The sequence below is a fragment of the Trichosurus vulpecula genome, chromosome X, assembly GCF_011100635.1.
Source record: "Trichosurus vulpecula isolate mTriVul1 chromosome X, mTriVul1.pri, whole genome shotgun sequence".
NCBI classification, from domain to species: domain Eukaryota; kingdom Metazoa; phylum Chordata; class Mammalia; order Diprotodontia; family Phalangeridae; genus Trichosurus; species Trichosurus vulpecula.
In genome coordinates this window covers 37,178,280-37,202,181 of record NC_050582.1, presented here as the reverse complement: position 1 = coordinate 37,202,181, position 23,902 = coordinate 37,178,280, and the positions used below count along the sequence as shown (strand labels likewise).

The 23,902-nt window shown below is 42.2% G+C and overlaps 1 protein-coding gene across 1 annotated transcript in view; it reads right to left on the bottom strand.

Annotated features, from left to right (window-relative positions):
* Positions 1-8,643, bottom strand: part of ATP11C (ATPase phospholipid transporting 11C) — a 104,176-nt gene extending 95,533 nt beyond the window's left edge. Inside the window, exons 1-3 of the mRNA XM_036739807.1 lie at positions 8,635-8,643; positions 6,939-7,079; positions 2,601-2,681 (exon numbers count right to left, since the gene is read on the bottom strand). Coding sequence (XP_036595702.1) covers positions 2,601-2,681; positions 6,939-7,079; positions 8,635-8,643 — 231 coding nt within the window. The remainder of the gene's footprint in view (positions 1-2,600; positions 2,682-6,938; positions 7,080-8,634) is intronic.
* Positions 8,644-23,902: the final 15,259 nt, after the last annotated feature.

Here is a 23,902-nt window from a genome sequence, read left to right as displayed (position 1 = left end):
GAGGCCAGCTGGTCATAGGATCTATAGCTAGAAGGGACCTCAGCTACCATCCTGTTCAACTTCTCACTTTACAGATAAAGAAACTGAGGCTCAGGTTTAGTAAAGTGCCTTCATTCATTTTCACAAACTAAGAAAAAGCAGGAGAGTGTTTGCTTTCACTTTTGGCCTTCTATCTGGGATGAATCAAAGGAAGGAAGAAGTTCCAAGCTGCACCTGCTACCTAGGGCCACTAAGGCATGATCTCGTCTCATTCAGCAGATCATAGCTTTTTACTGTAATGATCTCTGCTCCCTTTCAAAGAGAGCTGCTTGAAAAACAGAATGAGGAAGATGAATTCTGTGTATCTAAGAACCCCATCATAGCCCAGAAGCCCAGATAATAACACATATCCCTGTGCTCTGAACAGAGAGGCAGCATGCTATATACATGGTCACTACATTACATATGGTCACTGTATTAGGGTGGTTTTTTTTTGTTTCTTAACTGCTTTTCTTTGTTATAAAAGAGTGAGGGAGAAGGGGGAGTTTGGGAGAAGAAACAGATCTGGAAATGAATGTGATTTTAAAAAACACATCCAACAAAACTTATTAAAAAGGAAAATTTCCTAAGCATTTCTTTCTCTCCCTCCCAAGCCCTTTTTCTTTCCTGTGGCTTGTATTTAATCTCTTCCTCTTCCTTTTGGCAATTCCAGATAATGGCTCCAGAGGGTACTTCTAGAGATACCCATGAAGTGACCAGGGGATGAATGTTAATTGAGAGAAGATAAATCGCGAACAGCTTTTGAAAACTATACACGGCTATTCTTGGAAACAGAAATTCAGTGATGTTTAAGAAAATAATCTTTGATAAATAGACTGTCATTAAAAAAGGAAAAAATAATCTTTGCAGTCCCGGGGGCAAGGGAGGAAGGGGTGGACAAGACAGGACTGAGAGGAAACCATTCTTAGGTCTTTATTTAGCAGCCAAGGGCTTCCTAAAATATTCTTGCCGTATCTGATAGGCAAGAGGAGAGCAGAGCACCCCAAGAGGAAAGAGAGGGATCTGGGCTGCTCCCTGCTGCTTAACAGAGCTCAGAATAGTTGCCTTCTTTGGGTCTCTTTTTTAAGTGTCTCGATAAATCACTGTCGAACAGTATATTTTTTAATAAGCCGAGAACCCAGAACTGTCAAGGTATATTTGAAGGATTTCAAGTCCACCCGTTCTCCCAATCCCCCCAAGTCAACATTCAGTTTGCAAAAGTCACTCCCAGAGGCAATGGAGGCAATGGAGCTCCCCCTCCCTGAGAGGAGAGCTCGAAGGCCAGATATCAACACCACCGACTGTGGCCAGTCCTCGATGAAGGATACAAATAACAGCTGACAGTGGCTGGACCCCAGGGGAAAACTTGGGGAGGACACAGATGGGAGTCGTTCAGGATAAGTAACTATGGACTGATGGCAATCTCTATCATTGGAAGGAATGCCTACATTGAGGATGTAGCAAATCTTATGGAATATTCTGAGTAATAACTGACAGGTATACAGGTTGATAATGTGCTGTGTGTCCACAAATTCTCACAACAGGCCTGGAAGTGAATGCTTTTTTTTAAAAAACATGTTTGGCTTTTTTGTCCAAACCTGTGATTTCATCTGTTTTAATTCCCAATATGGAAACTACTATCTAACACCAATGCAGATAAGGCATGTCACCTAAAATTTGGTGTCTTGGAGAGGTGCCTGGGGTACTGAGAGTTTAGTGACTTGGTCAAGGTCACATGACCAATTGACTTGAACTCCAGCGTTTGAGATTCCAAGGTTGGCCTTTGGTTCTGCTTCACTACACCTCTACTGTAGACAAGTACTACTGCTAGAAGGTTACAGATGAGGAAACCAAGAATGGTGAGAAATGACTTGTGCAGGGTCACATGGCTACTAAGTATAAAAGGAAGGATTTGAACTCAAATTCAGGATACTATACAATATGTCCCACTGCCTCTCTAGGCCTACCTACAGAAGGACCTGTGCTTATTTAATCTTCATTCTCAGCTAAAGATGACAGAAAGTGATACAAGAGAATAGTTGTTCTTCATTTAGAAATAAGGAGGCAGAGTGGGATAGGGAATATGGGGCCAGATTTGTAGTCAGGAAGACCTAAGTTCAGGTCTTAAATCTGATACATCCTGTCCCTGTGACCCCGAAAGAGAGCCTTAAGATCTCCAGTGCTCTAAGGTGGAGTACCAGGGTGGTCAAATTGCATCGGTGAAGGGAGTTTTCACACTGGGAGTTCCCCACCCTAAAGCAAGCATGGGTTCAGATAAAACAAAAATTAAAGGAAGGCAGGAATAAGAAGGAGGACACTTAGCACCCACTGTAAGATCATTCTGGAGCTGTGGTTCAATATTCAATAGGGCCATACTGGAAATGGCAGAAGAAGAGGAGCAGAGAGGTCACAAGGGAACTGGGGAGTGATGAGAAGAAAGGCTTCGATCTGGGCTGTGACTGGGAGACAAGTTAACAATGTGGAAGCTAATGGGCAAGGCAAACCCCCAATATGTGCCTCCCCCCATGGAGGGGCACATGAGGTGTACCACATGTTATTTGTATGAAGAAGTGTTGGGTTACCTGTTTAATGGCAGTGACAGTTATCACAAAGAAAAGTGGGAGTCCACTGGTCACTGGGCTGGTTGGTGTATCTACCGTGACCTACGAACAGAGAGAAATCCAATTTAGGGTAAAACAGAAACAAAGCATAATAAATTGAAATAAGTATTGGATTGATAGTCAAAAGTCCAAGGTTCAAATCCTAACTCTCCCACTATCAGTGTGACCTTGGGTAGGTCAACTGTAGTCAGTCAACAAGCATTTATTAAGCACCTACCATGGGCCAAACTGTGCTCCGTGTTGGGGACACAAAGAAGGGCAAAAACATAGTCCCTGGCCTAAAGGACTTCACATGCTAATTGGGGGATATAACACACCACTTTCCCTCCCCAGGCCTCAGTCTCCACTTCTGCAAAATGAGGGGGGATTGGATTCAATAGCTTCTGAGGTCCCTTCCCCCTCTGAACCTATGATCCTACGGTCCTAATTTATATACGTGGCCACTAGAGCTTATGTTCCGGTCAGAAACATGTAGACCAAGCCCAGCTAATTTTCAAAGACTGGGGTGGAGCTCAATTTTCATTCAAACCAAAGCGAGCAGCCCACTAGCGATCTTGATCTGAGCGCAGTCACGAGGCCTCTGCCATAGGATTATAGTAGGCCGCTCCTCATGCATCGGGAGGCTGTGGGCAGGATACCGAGCCGCCCCCTGGCTTCAAGGATAATCAGACCTGCTTCCCACCCTCCGAAAGATTATTCATGCTTGGGAAATCACTGGGAGACAGCAGAGCCTTGACCATGTGGGACCTCAGCTATGGATAAAAGGCTGCAGAGGGTGTCTGTGTTTCCTAGTGTAACAGAACATTGGGCTCCAATGAGGTCATTTTGTCTTTGCCAGGAAACCCTCCCACTTCTATTTGGGGACAAGGTATAAAAAAATGACCCCAATGGGGAAGAGGCCAATTTCTTTCACAGATTCTGGAATGGTGGATAAAGTATTGGACTTAGACCCAGGAAGATCTGGGTTCAGATTTCAACTAGGCCATGGTGTTAGCTGTATGACTTTAGCATCTCCCTGGGCCTGTTTCCCTCTCCATAAAGTAAGCAGGTTGGACTAGCTGCCTCTGACGTCTCTCCTGGCTCTCGATTGAGGATCCTATGAATCAGAGAAACCCAGAGTTGTAAGAGCCTCTAGTCCAGAGCACATCTGAACAAGGATTCCCCTTACAGTGACTCCGAAACATGATCGACCAGACATTCAGGGGAACCAGCAGTGACAACTGAGGCAGTCAGTCCATTCAATGCAGGCATAGCTCTAGTCTGCGGGAAGTTCTTCCTGACCATAAGCTTAGATATGCCTCTCAGCAATCCTGGGCATCCAGTTCTGCTCTCTGGGGCAAAGAAGAACAGCAGCTCCAGAATCACCAGAATCAGAGGATACGGGCTCAAATGGCACCTCTGACACAGCTCTACATGTATGACCTTGGGGAAGTCACTTAAGTTCCCTAGGTGTCAGTTTCCTCAACTGTAAAATGAGGAGGTCAGACCATATGGCTTCTGAGATCTCTCCCAGCTTTCAATCTGGACCTTGTCATGTAGACAAACTCACAGAATCCTAGATTGAAAGCCAGGCCCATAAAAGGCAATTTAGCCAACAGGAGATGCCTTTTTTGAGGGGGTGGGGAGTGGAAGGATCACATTGTCCCCAAAAGATAATCCAACACACTGACAAAAGTACCATTCTTTGACATATGGGTCATAAGACTGTAGAATGTCAGAGATTTTAGAGGTCATCTAGTTCAGAAACCCCATCGCTCAACATTTTACACCTAAGGAATGTAACCCAGAAATGACTGGCTCAAGATCATATAGGTAGCAAGAGGCAGCTTTTCTGGTTCTGAACTTAACACTCATTCAAGTGCATTGCACCCTATCCCCACCTCAAACACTCAGCAGGAAGCTGCCTGAGGGCAGGCACTACTTCATCTCTGTCTTTGCTCTAGCTTCACTTTCCTCTCTTCCCAATGTGGACCCTGAAGTTCAAACCTCTGCTGTGCTCCCCTCCCAGAATCCCCTGCCCCTTGCTATATTTGTCTAGTCAAAAGCAGGGGGCCTTTAGGAACCCTCCAGAGCAAGGAACTCTTGGCACTTGGGGCAACCAGGCCAAACTCGCAGACTTCTCCCCTAGTTTGGGAAGGGGAGGGAAAGCACTCTGAAGGTTGGCTATCCAGCTGCCAACTCCTCAGGCCATGGTTTGGGTATATGTGGATTCCCTGGGAGGCATCCAACATCCCTTCTGTCTCGGAAACACTAACGAGTATTTCACATTTTTTCAAATGCACGTGTATGTGTGTGAGCATGCGTGTACGAGGTGGTTTTGCTTGGCTTTCCTCCAAAATCGCCAGGAAACTAGAGTAAGAGTGTTTCATTCTGCTAACGACTATCGAGGGTGTTAAGTGCCTAAAGAACCATTGGAAGGTCTCCTCAAATGTTAAAATTCCCCAAATGGCATCCTGGCCTTCCTCATAGTAATATTTTACATTTAAACATTTGATATTCTCTACCCCCGTGCCAAAGCACTTGTCCAACTCAATGAGTATTTATTTATTAAGCTCCTACTGTATGCCAGGCACCCTGGGCTGGAGATACAAAGAAAAATTAGAGGCAGATGGAGAAAAAGAAAAGTTGCATGTAGACATACAGATATTGGTCCAAACCCATGATTTCACTGATGTAGAGAACTCCCAGATGAGGAAAGCTCCCTCCACCAATGCAGGTTGGCATCTTCTCTATAATTGCTGGTCTGAGAGTTGCCTAGAACATTGAGAGGCCAAGTGAGTTGCCCAGGGTCACAGTCAGTATCAGAGGTGAGATTTGAACCCAAGTCTTCCTGACTCTGAAACTGTCTTGATATCTACTCGGCACACGCACATAAAAACACATGAACACATGAAAACACACATGCGTGCATGCACACACATGTGCACACACACAGGCGCGCGCGCCCCTGAACCAACTAGGAAAACAAAGAAATGAGAAAATCTTTTCACTGGCTGGTATTTTTCCCTTCCTCCGACTTTCTATGTTCCTCTGTGTTTGTGACCTTTTATTTGTCCCATATGATGAAACCCTAGGTAGCTTCTCCCCACAAAGCTATACCTTTCCCTGTAGTTACCCCACAACTTGAGGGCAGGAGACAGTGTCACCGGCCGCTTCCTGAGCATGGGTTACCTTATATGCTCACTGATGAAGTCTGTGCCCTTAAGCTTCCAAGAAAGTCCAGAGACAATGAAAAATGAGCATCTCAACCCACTTGCCCAAAGTAAATGCATATCCCCTGATGGGACCTGAAGAGGCCACGATCCCAGCAAATAAAGAGAGCTCACTACGGTGGACACGATTTTTAGAGTTTCTTTGAAACAAAGTGCCTTTGGTTGGATACAAGGAAAGGAGTCTTAATATGGCCTTTAGGGGCCATGACTGGGTTAAGAGAGCTCTAATAATGTTCACTGTTTTCGACTTTAACAACCCAAGATTGATCAGAGAATTCTCAAGAGTTACATAAACATGGATATATATATACATTCCTGGCATCTCACTGGCTGCAATGGTCATATTAGGGGTCTTAGTGTATGGAAAAAAAAAGTCAAACATGTGGCTCTTGTGTACTCTAGCTTTCAAAGCTGGGAGGATTTATTCTGAAGCAGACCAGGCACTTTCTAAGATGACATATTACATCTAACCAACAACTTTAATAATGGATGAAGACCTCAATATCTATAATTGCGAACAACAGGCCAAACTATAAGCTTGGATGGGGGTAAAGAAAGGTGAAAATTGCTATGTAAACCAATGTCGATTCCCTAATGGACACAGATATGAAATTCTACCCTTTTTTAAGCCTTTTTTAAAAAACTACTAAGATATAAGATGATATGAATATGTATGTAGGCAGTTAGTTGGTGCGGTGGATAGAGCACTGGGCCTGGAGTCAGAAAGGCCTGCGTTCAAATTGGACCCCAGACACTTACTAGCTATGTGACCCTGGAAAAGTCATTTACCTCTGTTTGCCTCAGTTTCCTCATCTGTAAAATGGCAAGTTTGGACTCAATGATCTGTAAGACCCCTCCAACCCTAAGACTATGATCTTATATGAGAGACATATGTAAATGACCACAAATGTCTACTTCCTCTTACAAAGATTATGCATGTCAGCAGCAAGTCCCAAACCCTCTTTTACCAAGCTTCATTTTTAATGAAGCTCACTAAAAGCTTTTAATTACCAATAATAGAAAGAGTAATGCATTGCTTGAAGTAGCCACACCTTTAAAATGGGATTTCTACTTGTGTAGGCCTTACCTGGACGAGGAAAATGATCAGGAAATAAAAATTTGCGATTCTCCGAAACTGTTCAAAAAGATTCTTCGGAAGAAAGTTCCAAACTGTGTACTGCAGGAAAAGAAGGAAGATTATTAGCCAAAAGGAAACTTTGTTAAATCCCTAGCACTGAAGACCAAAAACGTCATGAAGTCACGTTTCACCGAGTCCTTTTATCTCAAAACCATGTTAAAATTCACAGCTTGGATAAATCTATCAGGATTCACATAAAGAGGCATATGGATGCAGAGCTTTAACTAGGGTGGGGGCAACTGGGGTGTTGTCTCAGAGCAGTGACATCTATAGGGTACCCATAACACCACCCCAGGGTGTGTTTCCTTTCCCTCCCACCTTTATCCATCCCCAACAGTGCCTAGTCCTTCAGTAGAACAGAAACCTCAGTATGTCCTGGTACATGTATCTTCTTCCCCCACCCCAGTTACACCCTTTGCCCCAACCACAAAAATTCTTAGCCACAGTTCTGTATTAATCCAGTTAAATTGGTTAAATGCTCCTTATTTATTATGAGCTTAATCATTAACAAGCACAAGCATTTCAATATACAAAGAAAACCATAAAAAAGGCTTGAATAAGGAAGTGAATTTTTGTGGATGGAGTTGTGACTTGGTTTAGCCCGTCAGTGTAAAAATTAATTTTGAATAAAGCCCTAAAACTCACTCTTGGACCCTGAAATACCACTCCTAGGCCCATCCCAAAAAGACCAAAGAAAGAGGAAGGTGATTCACATACAAACTATTTACAGTAGCCCTTTCAGGGAAAGCAATGAACTGGCAGCAAAATAGGTGCCCATCAGGGAGTGAATGAATTGACAAATTGTAGTATGCAACGATGACTGTAATAGAATGACTGAACCATAAGAAACAATGAACATGACAGAGAAATATAGAAGATACACACAAAGCAGAAGTTTTTCCAGACTTTGTCCAGATGCTGTGTTCCCAAATAGTGCCAATGGTCCATTCAGTCCAGCACTGTGGCATCCTCCATGTTTAGCCAACCCCTGGGTTGTAAGGCACTGCAGTTTTCTGCCTTCTTTGTTGGTCCCTCATCTGTTTCCCAAACCCTTGGTGGCACTCTCCAAGGTTCTATCCTTGGCCTACAGTTGTTCTTTATACGGGATGTCCCAGAAGTCTTAATGTATTTTTAAGTACCAAACGTAATTACGTTTAACAAAAAGCTTTTAATAGCTTCAAACTGCACTAAGATTTTTGGGACATACTTTGGAACTGAGATCTTGGCCATCTCATGTTTCACCCCATCCATAGCTTTGTCAAGTCACTTTTATGCAGATGTCTCTCAAATCCACACCCCCAGCCAAGTCTGATTTTTCTTCTGAAGCTCCACATATACCCCTCCAAATGTTCCCAGCACATTTCCACTCAGATGTTAAGGTCATTCTTGATACAGATAATGAGGCTAAGCCCAGGGAAATTCTCAGTCCTCCCTGATATAGCATCACCTAATCTTCCCTAATACTGTCCTCTATGCACTCGACCCTCCCAGTCAACCTGGACTACTTGCTATCTACCTAAAATGCCCTGTACTTTCCCACCTCTGTGTCTTTGACCAAAGCCAATTCATATGCCTACAATCTTTTCCCTTCCCAATTTGGTCATGAAATTGTGAGATACCTTTTAAAGCCTAACTCCAACGTCACCTTCTCCATGACCTGTGCTGGTCCAGGTCAGGTCAGTAACAGACTTCTCCCTCATTTTGTGCCTCTCTGGTGCATTTACATAACACTGTATGTTATAGCTATCTGTGTTTGTGTAGTGTCACCTAGGCAAGGACAGCGGCTAGCATGCTAGATTTGTAAGCAGGAAGACCCCATTCACATATTAGTTGAGTTAACCCTGACCTCTCAGCTTCAGTTTCTTCATCTCTAAGATAGGGATAATACTAACATCTACTTCACAGAGTTGTCATGAAGAACAAATAAGATGTCTGCAAGGTGCTTTACAAACCTTAAAAGTCTATAAAAAACTAGCTCTTATTACACTGCAAGTCTCATAATGACAGGACTGTCTTTTCTAACTAAAACCTCAGTTTCTCCTTCATCATCTAGCAGAATGTTCTGCACACAGTAGGCATTTAATAAATGTCTACTGAGGAGTAGATGGATATTTTTAGAGATAGCCAGAAGCACAGAGGGAGATTTATAAGCCCTACATTTCTCACTGTCAAAATATGTATGTGATCCATATACACTGAACCATATTAATCTCTACACCACTGACATATAGCCTCCCTTATAGCCTAAGGGAAATTGCTGGAGCATGCCACACTAGATTGGAGGGATCTATCAGAGCCTGGCTAGGAGGCACCAGCTTAGCCAGGAATACTAGCTTGGTCTACCCCAAAGTAGCTATAGCTCCACAAACCTGGAGCTGTACAGAATTGTTTGTCATTATTCAGGTGCCAAACTATGTAGAGGCAAGGGGATGGACTGCATCACCCCTTCCAACTCCCTAGAAATAGGATGGTCATTTCAATTCTAGGGCTACCTACTGAGCTCAACCCATGAAGAAAGACAATAGGACCACCACTGAAATTTACCTATATCCAAGTAGGCCTCAAAGAACCATCCAATGAAGAAGTTACCTTTTCCAAATGCCTTGGTAAATGAGAACAGAAGGCAATGATTATTAACCAAAAAGGCTGCAGTTACACTCCGATGGCTGTCACTTAAAACAGAAGCTGTACAACAGGAGAACATTCTAATCCAATTAGGTAAGTGGATTTGAAAACCAGAGGACAGATGGTGATATAGTATATGGGCAATTACTGTTGATCTGGCCACGACATGTTCGTGGGTAGCACGTTAAAGACAATGCCAAGGAGACAACAAGGATCAGCCTCAAACATGCCTTTTAAGGTACAGCCCACCTATAGTCACTTGGAAGCTGACATGTTCCAGGCCACCCCCAATAGGACCGCCACAGTTGCTCAGGATTCCTTTATATGTATTTCCTGGTCAGGCTGAACTGCCAAAATATGGTAGCAATTCAGCATTTGGCTGTGTTAACCTTTGATTCTCAACCAAGTAAATTTTTACCTGGCTGAACATTAACTTGTTTGAATTCTCTCTGGGCGGTCCTGAGTATATCAAAAAGAGAATTTTATTTTGTCGTTCCAGCCACCATACTGTACATAATCTTCTCTTCTGATCAAATTTTATTCAGTTGGTTTGGCCCTGCCCTCACTATATATCTATAGCATACATATAAGGGATACTGAATCCCAGTTGAAAAGGACCTCAGAGGCCATGTAGTTCAAGCCATCTCTACCCAAGAACTCCTTCTACAGTGCCTCCAGCATATGAGCATCCAGTCTATTGGATGACCTCCAGCGAGAGAGGACCCACTCTGTTCTGAAGAAGCCCATTCCACTTTGGGGAAGCTCTCATTGTTACAGAGTTGGTCCAGTGACAGAATGGATAATATAGAGGGAAAGGCAGAAAAATATCTGAATGTCCTGAGCATGGTGGGGCCAGACCAAACACGTCTAATTCCTCTTACGTGTGAATGTTATTTCTTTCTCCCTTCCCCTCCTCACCCCCACCCCAATCTTCCCTTTTCCAGGCCAAACACCACTCAGTTTGACCAAGAGACCTTTAGATGGCTTGGTCACCAGTCCCTTGACCATCCTGCCCAGCTTCTCTGGGAAATGGCCCAAATCGTCAATGTCCTTCCTCAAATATAAGACAACTTCAGTACTACCTCCAGGAAGCTTTTCCGGATGACTCAGACTCTCAGTTCTTTCTCTCTCTCCCTGGAACATCTTGAACTCACTATAAACGACATGATTAGCATGCCTTCTTCTACAATGTCTTGTTCTCTAATTGCCTGCACTTGACCCTGATAATGGAAATGAACAGAGGCTGCTGAAAAGGTCATGCCAGAATCAAACAGGTGCAGTACGACAACCACTGCTAACTTATTCTTGAGCTGGGTCACATGGAGCTTTCTTTTCTCCTCAATTCAATTGCAAGGACAGGGAATATTGTCTTATATTTCTATTCCACTTTGACATGCCCACAGTACAGAGTACAAGAGGAATGTTCAATAAATACTTCTTTCATGGCATAACTGGCATTCACATACAAATGAGAAAAGCTTTTCCAAATTTAAAGGAAAACAATTCTGACCATTTCAACAAAATCTGTTTGTGCCCAGTTTGACATGAAGACATAGGATTATGGAATAAGAGCTAGAAGGGAGCTTAGAAACTGATTAACTAGTCCAAGATCTTAGGTGTTGAAATAGATACAGGCCTGGAATCAGGACGACCTGAGTTCAAATCCTACCTCAGATACATACTAGCTGTGTGTAGCAAGTGACTTAAGTTCTGTCTGTCTCTGTTTCCTCAACTGCTAAATAGGGATAATAGGGGCCAGTTAGGTGCTGCAGTGCATAGAGCACTGGCCCTGGAGTCGGGAGGACCTGCGTTCAAGTCCGGCCTCAGACACTTAGTAGCTATGTGACCCTTGGCAATTCGCTTAATCCTGATTACCTCTCAAAAACCAAAAATTTAAAAACAGAGATAATAAGATCAAATGAAGTAATATCTGTTTTTTAAAAATTAGCATAGTGCCTGGCACATAGTAGGCACTTAATAAATGCTTGTTTCCTTCCTCCTTTCCAAACCTCTTACTTCATAGAAGAAATGGAAGCCCAGAACAGGGAAGTGACTTGTCCAGGATCATAGAGCTAGGAAGTAGATAGAAGAGTTAGGATTTGAAATCAGGTCCTCTGACTTTCAAATCCATCAGACTTTCCACTGTACCAGTTTTCTATACCAACAGTTTTCCAATTTCCCATCTATAATAGGACAGAATATTTTTAAAGCCCTTTTTCTTTTTTATTTCAACCAAAATAATCTTAGAGTCACATATACCTAAATCATTCAATTTTTCTTATTTTGTGACCATTTGCTTTAAAAAGAAAAAAGTAATGTTTCCTAGTCTCCACTAACTGCTAGTAGACCCAAATAATGCAAATCACTGAGATCTGTGAAAATAATTGTTCTGATATGAAGGTGAGAGTTTGACTCTTTCCTAATATACTGATGAGTGTGACCTCAGACAAGTGACATCCTCACTCCAGGGCTCAAATCTCTTCTCTGCAAAATGGGAGAGGAAGACAAGATGATCTCGAAGGCCCTTCTAGCTTAACAGTTAGTTAGGCAGTCAATAAACATTTATTAAGTACCTACTATGTGCCAGGCAACCTACTAAGTACTAGGGATTAAAAAAAAAGTCAAAGACAATCCTTGCTCTCAGGGAATTCACAATTGAATGGAGTCTATTCAAATCTAATATTTTACAAAGTAATAGTCTATGACAGAGGTGGGGAACCTCGGGACCTTTGACTGAATCCAAACTTCACAGAACAAATCCCCTTAATAAAAGGATTTGTTGTGTAAAACTTGGACTTGGTCAAAAAGCCACACCAGGACCTAGAAGGCCACATGTGGCCTGGAGGCTGCAGGTTCCCCACCCCTGGCTATGAAAGGAATGAAACTCATCCAGGAGAGTATCAGAAAAAAATGAATGATATTCATTAAATTAGGGTAAGATTTTACAGGGTGGATTCCAGAAACACATGTCCATACAAGAGCACATCCAGCAAGTCTGATACAAATGGTATCATAGAATATGGAACAAGCACATAACATGTAAAGATGTACATAATTGAAAAAAATGAAATGTACATCTAAAGATCTGCCGTGTAGCATGGGCAATTCACTTATAACCAAAATATCTCATTTCAAGAAATTTCCCTGGGCTTCGGTTTCCACAGCTATAACATGAGATGGTTGGACTAAAGAAAGCTAGGCAGCCACTGCCCCTCCCCCCGTCCCTCTGGCCACCTGGGTGACCTAAGTGATCCCCAGTTCTCTCACTCATCTCCCATACCCCATCAGTTTCTAAGTCTTCATGTTTCTGCCTACACCATAGCTCTCACACCCATCCCCCTTTTCTTGCACTCACCTGACCTTTGTAACCTCTCATCTAAACTGCTGCAACAGGTTCCTAATTGGTCTTTCTTCCTGCTCCCAGTTTCTCTCTCATTCAATCCTTCTTCCAAACACGGTGAACAGGTTTGGCCACGTCACTTTGTGGATCAAGAATCTTCAGGGGCTCCCTATTACCTCTGAGGCAAAATATAACCTACTCTCTTTAGCATTTAAAGACCTTCCAGCCTGATTTCACATTACTCCAACTCAGGCACTCTACGTTCCAAACAAACTGGCCTACCACCTGTTCCTTATATACCAAATTCCATTTCCCATTCTATGCCTTACCATATGCACTCCATAAACAGGCTGTTCCCAATGCCCAAAATGCTGTTCCTCCTTGCCTCTTGGAATTCCTGTCTCCTTTCAAGACTGAGCTCAAGGGCTAATTCCTGATTCCTCTCCAGAGGCCCCCAGATGTCAGTGCTCTCCATCCTCCTCTGAAATAACATCGTATTTACACATGCTATCGTTTTATCCCCCAGCAGAACATAAGTTCTATGAGGACAGGGACTGTTTCACTTCTTGTTTTGGATCCCTACAACCCAGAACAGCACCTAGTGGACACACAGAAGGCCCTTAAATGGCTGTTGCATTGAAATTAATTGAACCTATGAAAACACTTAAGAGAAATGGATGAAGGTTACAGGGAGAGAAAGTTGCATTGAATATCTATCCATGAGAGCCATCCAAGGATGGAATGGATGCTTCATGAAGCAGGGAGCTCATTCATCAGTGGGAAGATCCAAGCCAAGATGGTCTGACCACTTTCGTCTATATGCTGTCAACGGGGTTTCATGATAATAGCCCAAGGTTAAACTAGGTACACTTCTACATTCCCCTTCAGTTTGAAGGCTCTAATTATCTGATTTTATTTCAATTTAAAGAAAGGCCTTAGAATATTAGCTCTTCATGTCCAGGAAAGATGTTCCTTGTTGAAACACTAAAAATGTTTGGGGGAGGAGAGAGGGAAATGATGTAAGCAATTCTGATGCATGGGCATGGGCATGGGCATTACAAGGAACCATGGGAAAATGTAAATAATGGAGAGTTAAAGGCACAGGGGACTTAATCCCTGTCAATGATATCAAGAGAACCTGAGGAAGGCCCCCAGCCCACTGCGGAGAACTTAAGGGACAAAAGTCCCACCAAATAGAGAAGTGAAGATGGGTTGCAATCTGCGTCACTGGAAAGAATGCTACCATCAAGGAGAGCACAGACCCATTGGCCTACTTGACCAAGTATTATCATGGCCAAATGCTCACTTGGCTGTCCAAACGCACCCATTTGATGACTGGGTGGGTGCACCACAGGAGTCAGTACCCATTTCTATATCAAGGGCAAGGACAGATCACTTCTCTTTTGGGGGGGAGGGCAGGACCATTGGGGTTAAGTGACTTGCCCAAGGTCACACAGCTAGTACATATGTCAAGTGTCTGAGGCCAGATTTGAACTCAGGTCCTCCTGACTCCAGGGCCTCACTGCACCACCTAGCTGCCCCCCTAGATCATTTCTCTTTACACTTGTCACCTTCCCTCTTAGAAATTAGCAAAAGGTAAGTAACTGACACAGGACTTTGTTCCATTTAACTACAAGTCATTTTCTGGGTGACAGAGGAAATTGAGGCTAAGTAAAATCTAGTCTTTTTCTTTCTTCTGAAGATTCTGATCCACGACATTAAGTTAACGAGCACCTGAAGTCCCTGGCCTTCCACACCTGAGAGTATTGCACCTGACCTTCAGAAGCTGTTCCTTCCAGAGGAGTTGGGTCAAGCCAGCTAATTCTTATCCCATTTAGGGGCCACCAAGAGGAGGATCAGAACTTGTGACTAAAAAATGTACAGAAGAGGTAAACTGTATTGAGAGCTGAAGATCTTTTTCTTTTTCTACCAGGGAGGGGGTTTTCCAAGTTTCTGTACCAGCTGCAAAATTCTGCTGGTTTCCAGAGGCCCCTGTAGAGCCCTTCAGAGGAGTTCAGGCTGCTGATGACAAGTGTTTTTTAAGGAAACTATTTGTGTTCCAGGGGAGAGAAAAAAAAAAAAAACAACAAGGATTTTATAAGCAAATAAAAATTTTAAAAGTAGGTCAAAGTGTTTATCCTTCAGTGTTCCCTGTTTAACAAGCCCTATTCCCAGAGTTACTGTGACATCACTGATGGTATTTGTGAATAAACAAAAAAGGATACCAATTTCTTTTAATCACTGAATGAAGAAGGGGAAAAGAAATCAATGTTTTCCATTAAGTCAGAAGGTAAAGAACAGACTCTGCTTTATTTAAAATATCTATTGCTTTAATTAGTGGCTCTGGACCAAAAACAAAACAAAAAAAACACACACAAAAACCCAAAAAAAAACAAAGAGGAAAAGGCCAATCAATGGGAGGGAGAGGGCAGCCAGTTCATGGAATTGGCAGCTTGGGGTATGAAACTGTTGGTCTATACTGAATGGGGCTCTACGCTCAGCTCTACCAATAGAGACTACCAATTTGCTCGGGGGATTCTGGAAGAGGGAAAGATGGCCTTCTTCCACACTATTATACATAATAGATGTGAAAGAGGCTGGATACACTTGGAAGTACTAAAGAATTGTATTCATTCACTAATTCATTCAACATCTCAGGCAACACTTTCTATAGAAAGGAATTCACTCACTGATTCATTCAACAGCTCAAGCAATGCTTTCTATATGAAGACCTGCTAGTGCCCTCCCTAACTACCATGATTCATTTGTATTTATTCTCTATACACTTCTATATGTACGTGTTGGTAGAATGTAGGCTCAACCAGAGATTGTTTCATTTTTCTTCTGGTAGACCTACCATCTAGCACAATGCTGGCAAAAGGTAAGTGCTTAATAAATGTTTGTTAACTGATTGAGCTCCTGTGTAAGTATATTTCCTCACGTGTGAAATCCACTTGAGCAAACATGCATTAAGCACCCACTATGTGCCCAGTACTTGTCAGGTACAGGGGATACAAAGACTAAATGGAAACCCCTCCCTTCCCTCAAGAAGCTTACATTCAACCAAGGGGGTCCAATAAGTCACAGATAAGTACAAAGATGAAAACCACATGCTTAAAGAGAATTTTCTCATTCTTTTTTTCAAATTCTCATTTTTTAGGGCCAGACTTGTGATTTAATTGGCATGGAAAACTCTCCCTCCCAATGGACAGAGGCATCTGCTCAAGTACCACAGAGCACTGAGAGGTTAAGCGATTTGTCCAGGGCTAGTAGCATTAGGTGTCTGAGATGGGACTCAAACTGAGGTCTTCCTGATTCTGAAGCTGATTCTCTTTTATTTTATCTTCATTCATTTTTACTATCCCCACTTTACAGATACACAGCTTAAGGCTAAAAGAACTTGAATGTCACATGGTAAGTGTCAGAAGTAGAACTAGAAGCCAGGTGTTTTGATGACAAGACTTGTACCTCTATGTAACCAAGCCCCACTGGGTCACCTAGCTTCCTAAAACCATGGGTGCATTGGTGCCAGCTCATACCAGCTCGAGAGAGCCAACTGATAAATTTTCAGTGTGAGCATCTGCACTTGGAAATTGACAAACCCTACCAATCAGGGCTTGATTTATTGTTTGAATATCTAGAGAAAGTAATGGAGAAAATTGTAATAATGCAGATTAACCTTAAAAATCTACTTTGTAGTTTAAGTAGTTAAATATTTACCACTGCCTAAAATGCAGAAATGTTTACTTCCTTTGGTTTCTCAGCCCAGACTGCATGCTTTATATAATAGGATTGCCTCTTAATTGGCAGAAGATTTCATTAACCTCCTTACTTCTTAGAAAAAAGCAAAAATATAAATTTTAAATACCAGCATAAATGATACAAAATAAATCCAAAAAATCATTATCATTTCTATACAGCAATAACAAAATCCTCAGATCTGCAAGGTCTCCTTCAAAGTGAGTATCTTATGCCAAGCCAGGCCAAAGCTTGGGGCTCCTCCTTTTGTCCATGGTTATCTTCCCCAAGAAGGGCATAGCCATCAAACACTTTTTCTGCTTCCAGACATGTCTATCTCAGGACCACTGTTCCATCACCTATGCTCAAGGGATGAAACAGGTGCCCCAATGCCCAGACTCAATTTGCCTAGCTACCATGTAGAGACAACCACCATGATGCTAAGCTATAGAAAGGGCCATCCTCCCATCATCCCTGATAAAAAAGACCCAGAGTTACATGATGCTACTTAAAGAGTTGAATAAAGAGATAAAGCTGGAAGCTTTATCTTTTCATTGTCTCATCATTGTCCATTTATCACTTTTCACTGATGCAGTTTTCCTGAAGAACTTTCCATAACTGGGGAAATGGACAAATGGACCAACTGTACCTCACTTTTTTTGCTAAATTAACAAATATTTGACAGTGGAAGAGTGTTGTGGGTATTGGATTTAGAGTTCACCCTATGCATTAATGAGTTTGTACCCTGGCCACTTCAGGTAAATATGTGGCTCAACAATGAAAGGGCTTGTATGCAGCAAACTCTGGGTGGTCCTTCTGTCATGGGGCAGTAGGGAGGACAAAAGGATCATGCAAGGTTTGCTGCATCATCTCAAAGTGCCACATGTTTACTGGGAAGTGGTCAAGGTGCAGGCTCAGCCCTCTATAGGGAATATAGGCTCTGATTCAACCCTGTCCCACAATAGAAAGGGAAATCCCATTTAAAATAACTATGAAATGTAACAAAAAAAAATCTGGGAGTCCCTCTACCAAGGCACACTCAAAATTTATATAAATACAATTGCAAATTAAGAAGCTAAATAATTGGAGATATGATCATTGCTCATGGTTGGGTAGCATCAATATTATAAAAATGACAATACTACCTAAGTTAACTTGCATATTTCATGTTATATCCACTGATGATTTCATATAGCTAGAAATAATAAAATTCATTTGGGAGAAAGGTCTAGAAACTGAAGGGAAATAATGAAAAGAGAAGAATGAACTCAAACTATACTATAAAGCAGATATCATCAAAAACGCACACACACACACACACACACACACACATACACAGAAATCTACCACCAAAGAAACCACTTCCTTGCATCTACTTTCACTTACCAATAAAATTGATGTTGGACAGAAATTCTAAGCTGTTCCAAAATAAAAAGAAAAAGAGTAGCCCTGCGTCTTATCATCTATTTAGAAGGTGAAAACAAACTAGACAATAATCAAATGAATATCACCACTTTGGGTCCATGGTCCACAATGATGTAGAACCTGGCCATTGTACACACTTGGGGAAAAGATTAATTCTCCCCAAAACATCTCAAGTTTCACAATACTCCCCCCACAAAAAAGGGGGTGGGACAGAAGGAAACAGAGGCAAGAGCCTTAAGTGAAGTGAGACTGATTGGCTTTGGGATTCTGCAGCCAATCAGAAGTCCCTAGGGACTAAGTGCTGTTTTAAAAAATTGTTTTATTATAAACTTATCAGCATATGCAATGAAATAAAGAGTAAATTCTTCCCCACAAAACCTTTAGGCACAGCTATAATGACATCTTTCTGGCTTATTTTCTCATCTTGTCCAATTCCTGGCCACATTCACAAATCCAACACCCAGGGCCCTTCTTCTCAGTCTTTTAGTGCTTCACAGATACCCATGTGGTGCTTGGCTGTCAGTCTATTATCTGTCCTTCTTTGTCCATGACCAGTCCACTCTCTTTGCTGGTCGAAAATGTCCATCATGATATCTTCGGTGCCACTTTTCATTCAGGAGTCATCGTTCGAGCTTCCCTGCAGACTAGCTATAACCACTGTACATTTTTCCATTGCCCTTTAAATTTTCATGTTTCTTCTTCTAAGATCACATTATTTCAGTTAGGCAGGTAGTCAAGCAGCCTTTATTAAGTGCTTTCTATGTGTCGGGCACTGTGCTAAATTCTGTGGGATACAAAGAAAGTAAAAAACACAGTCCCCATGTTTAGTCTCTTCCATTAGTCTGACATTCTAATGGGGAAAAGAACATGCAAATGACTATACACGTACAAGATATATTCAGTGTAAATGGAAGGTGATTTCAGAAGGAAGATAGGGGAAGGGAAAGCAACATAGGGCCTGGGAAAGGCCCCCAGCAGGCTCTAAATCCAAGGTGGATTTGAGCTGAGTATTGAAGGAAGGCTTAGAAGCAAGGAAACAAAAGAGAAGGAGAGGATTCCAGGCATGGGAGACTGCTGCTGGGGAAAAACCAGAGTCTATAGATGGAGAGCAGTATGGAAGGAAAAGCAAGTAAGACCCTGTGTAGCTGGATCCTCTAGAGCGTGTGGAAGGAGGGATGTTGCAAGAAGACTAGAAATATAGAACAGGACCAAGTTGTGAAATTCCAATTAGAAGATTACCTAGGCGTAATAAGGAGCCTTGGAGTTGGGAGAGGGAGAGGGGAGAGGGCACACTGTCAGACTTGTACTTTAGGAAAGTCACTTTTTTTCATAATTTGTAACCATTAATATTAATGGGAAAACACTAATGTTGACTCATGCATTGGCAAGAGAGAGTAGCTTGGGGCCAAGTGCCCGGATAACATCCGAGCCATTCCCTGCATCTTACTCCCTCTGTATCCAGCTCATTTTCCATCTGCACTGCCTGTCCCAAAATGGAAGTATTGATGACCCAATTCAAAGGGTGGCCTGCCAACCTGCTTGTCATTGTGTGGGCTTTTCCTACTTTGGAGTAGCCGTGGACTTCACTGAGAAGGCCCTGAAATGTTCCAGGGCAATCAGCCCAATGTTAGCCACAAACAGAAACATGTGGAAATCTTCAATACTCTTCCATTTGGACCTGGTGGAGAACATGATAATAATAACAGCTGATATTTATATAGTGCCTTAAGGCTGACAACATGCTTTATAAAAACTGTCCCATTTGATCTTCAAAACAACTCTGAAATGTAGGTGCAATAATTATCCCCATTTTACAGATAAAAAACAGAGACTCAGAGAGATAAAGTGCCTCATCCAGGCTGTGCACACAGATAGTAAAAGTATCTGTAGTGGGATATGAGCCCAGGTCTTCCTGACCACAAACTCGATACTCTATCTACAACGCTATGTTTTATCACCATGATACTGGCAAGCATGTCTCAGTGAAACTTCCCATGTTTTATGTTTTACTTCATGTAGCTTCTCCAAAGACCAACGGACAGCTCAATGTTTGCATTTTTCATGGAATCATGCTTGACCTTAACATGGAAGACATCTTGTTGGAGGAGAATCCCCAGTGCTTTGCTCTACCAAGGGAAATTACTTCTGGTGATCCACAAACACACCATGACTACAGTCACACAGGCCCGGAATGTTCTCCCTCCTCCCTTCTCCCTGTCTCTTGGAGTCCTTAGTTTCTTGATCCTTCCTTCCTTCTTCATTCTCCACCTCTTCCTTTGGATTTCTCCATTCTTTCCCCTTCCCCCACCTTTCCAGCTTCCTTTTTATACTGTCTTTCCCCATTAGATTATAAGCTAGTTGAGGGGCAGAGACCGCCCTTCTTTTTGTGTTTATATCTCCAGTGCTTAGCATAGTACATGGCACATAAAAAGGGCTTAATAAATGACCTCGATGGTTCCACTATAACCAATGACAAGAATCAGTCACTACAGCAATGTTCGTGGAGTAGTTCCACTTCACATCTATTAGCTGCCCTTCTTTCCCTTTCATCTAAATAAGCTGCGTCACCCAACTATATGTTGATCTCTTTACTCCTGCTTTTTGCTGTATTCCAGGGCTGCTCTCCCTCTGCCACCTTCCTTCACAATGTTTTGCAAGTACTCTAAACCAGAAGTGTCAACTACGTGGCCAGCTGAACTCAGCCCCAACACTCCCCAGTGCAGCCAGAACCAGATTAAAATGCAACTGGGAAATATTTAACAAAATGAATAAAAATACAGTAAAAGATAGATAAGATTACATTCTAAAACTAAGTCAATCTGTGACCCATAGGGAGGAACCCTTATGAACTGATTAGCAGCCCCTGTTTATATCTGAGCTTGACAATACTACTCTAAACCACAGTTACTCTTGGGTTCCATTTCTCTCTGTGTGACAAGGAGATTGGGTATCTGTTACCCAAGGAAGCCTCTGGGGTCCTCTGGCAACTATTCCAGATTGCTTAAATTTTTTTAAGAGGTAGTGATCACCATAGTCAACATCTTTACTTGTTATCCACTTCCATTTTTCAAAGTCAGCAGCTAGTTTAAAATGGGTATGGGCTGGAGTGTTCTAATTGCCAACGGTATCTTTTCATCTTTAATCTTTCTTCTAATTTGGTATTGATCTTGACCTTTGCTCTCAGCAGTTGATGGTCTGACTGCACACAGACAGCTGCTTTGGAAATGATCCCTGTATCAGTAACCAGTTGTTTGCTGTCTAATGAGATATGGTTAATTGCATTCCTTCTGATAATATTCAGTGTGCTCTTTTTGAGGAAAACACAGACACATGAAAAGGCTTCTAAAAATGGATACAGAACAGAGCTGGCAGAATAATTTACACAATGACTACAATAAATGTAAATAATTTTTAAATTGTTTTCAATGAAGAAAAATGTGTTTTCTCTCTCTCCCACCTCCCAATTGAAAAAAAAAGGAAATCCTTGTAACAAATACTGGGAATCAAGCAAAACAAATTCCTGTATTGGACCTGGCCAGAAATCTATGTCTCATTCTGCACACCTTGAGTCTATCACCTCTGTCAGGAAATGGGTGGTATGCTTTATCATTGTACAATAATATACAGCCCTGGAAGGCAGTTGGAGTCAGGTGCTAAATGCAATGATGACCAATCTTGGTTCCAGAGGCCAGATGATGAAACACATTCCTTCCTCTTGGTAGAAAGGTGGGAGACAATGGGTGTGGAATGAAGCACATACTCTCAGACACAATCACTTTGTTGGGCAATTATGCTTAACTAGTTTTCTTTATATAGGGGAAGACTCTGCAGGGCAGGAAGGTATGAATTTCATGATGGAAAATACCAAAAAGCATCAAGGAAAAAACTTTTTACATATTCATGATAAGGAGAAGAGATATGAGGTTCCAAAGTGTCTTTGGGGAAATCGGAAAACATGTTTTTTGCTGTACTCACCTGGGCCTTACACCGAAGTCATCCAGTATCATAGAAAATGATGACTTGGAGGGCTTTGTCAAGTTCTATAAAGAATTTCTTGAATTTTTCAACCTCTGCCACAGATATTAGTACCTCTGCTACACTTCTGTCCATGGTGCTCGGTTAGCTTGCACTCAACATGAACTTGACAAGGCCATTTGACCAAATGTCTCAGGAAATGCCACTTCTAGTGGCCTTTAAATGGCTGATGAAATCAGCTCCAAAACTTACTTTATTCACCCCTCTGGTTACATTTACACTGATAATGTCAATATGGATGTGGTGTAATTCCTCATGTGGGTGGATCGACTTACTGGTCAGGAGGCCAAGATTGCACATGAAGGCTGCCAACAGTTATGCTACTGTTTGGAGATGTTGGAAAACCTGTGATCCTCAGCACTCTGTGCCGCGGTCAGTGTAGGACTAGGAGCCATTCTGTGATTTAATATTTTCTAGTTATTTTATTATCATTGTACACGATAAGAGCAAGAATAATAATAGAAGCTTTTATATAAGCTTTAAGATTTGCAAAATACTTTACACAAGTTATGTCATTTGATCATTTCACTATGGCCAAACTTCTGATGGTAGGCCACTTCATACTGACCTAGGGGAGTCCTCGGGAAGCAAAGGATCACAGAATTATTGATTTAGAACAAGAAGAAACTTCACAGGCCATCTAGTACAACCCTTCCATTGTACAGAGGAGGAAACTGAGGACCAGGGAGGTGACATGACTGGCCCAAGGTCACATCTAGGCTGGAAGGCACCTCAAAGGTCATTTAGGCCAATATTCATTGTACTACAGGAGGAAACTGAGGCCTAACGTCACACATCAGATCCTAGATCTCGAGTGGGAAGGGATCTTAGAAGCCATTTATCCAATGCCCTCGTTTTACAGATAAGTAAACCGAGACCCAGGGAATTGAAGTGACAAGCCCAGAAACACCGCACTGGGCCCAACCCTAAGGAATCTTTCAAACTGCCAGACATGTCACTTCCCCACCATGAGGAGGCCTCTGCCATCAGAGGACAGCTCTGGTGCTAACTGCAGACAAAGACATTTGCCACAGTCTTCGAGCCTCTGCAGCAACACAACCCACTTTTTAAAAAAACCATCTGAACCCATGATTTCACCACTATAGGAAACTCCCAGCATGGAATCTCACTCCACTGATGCAGGTGGCAATCATAGTCTTAGAGGGTTGCCTGAGACACTGAGAGGTAAAATGACTTGCCCAAATCTCACAGGCAGGATTGGAACCTGGTATTCCAAACTCCAAAGTCAGTCCTTCAGCACCCACATCATGCTGCTACTTAACTGATTACAAAATAAATCCCTATGTGCTATAGAATCAGAATTTTCTGACATTTAAAATGTGCTTTTCCCTTTTTGAAATTCAGATTTTCTCATCTCTTCATCTTTAACATTCATTTTTTTAAAAAATGTTGACTTCCCAATTCTCTCCCTTCCTTCTCTCCCCTCCTCCACCCATTGAGAAGGCAAGCAATATGATCTCAATTATACATGTGAAGTCATGCAAAAAAAATGTGCTTTTACAAAAAGCAATATTCCAAAGTATCTCTTATGACAATATTCTATCTCTTAGCTCTCAGCAAGGTAGCTTACCTTGTACACCCAGAGTCTCAGCCCTACAACATTTTTCATGTCCCTGGCTATGCTGTGAAATAAGGGATGGAGGAGGTAAGACATAGACCAATATTTTAAGAGGATGCCAGGGAAGACACTAAGAGGGACGTCTTGGGTGGAGGTAAATCGATTCTCTCC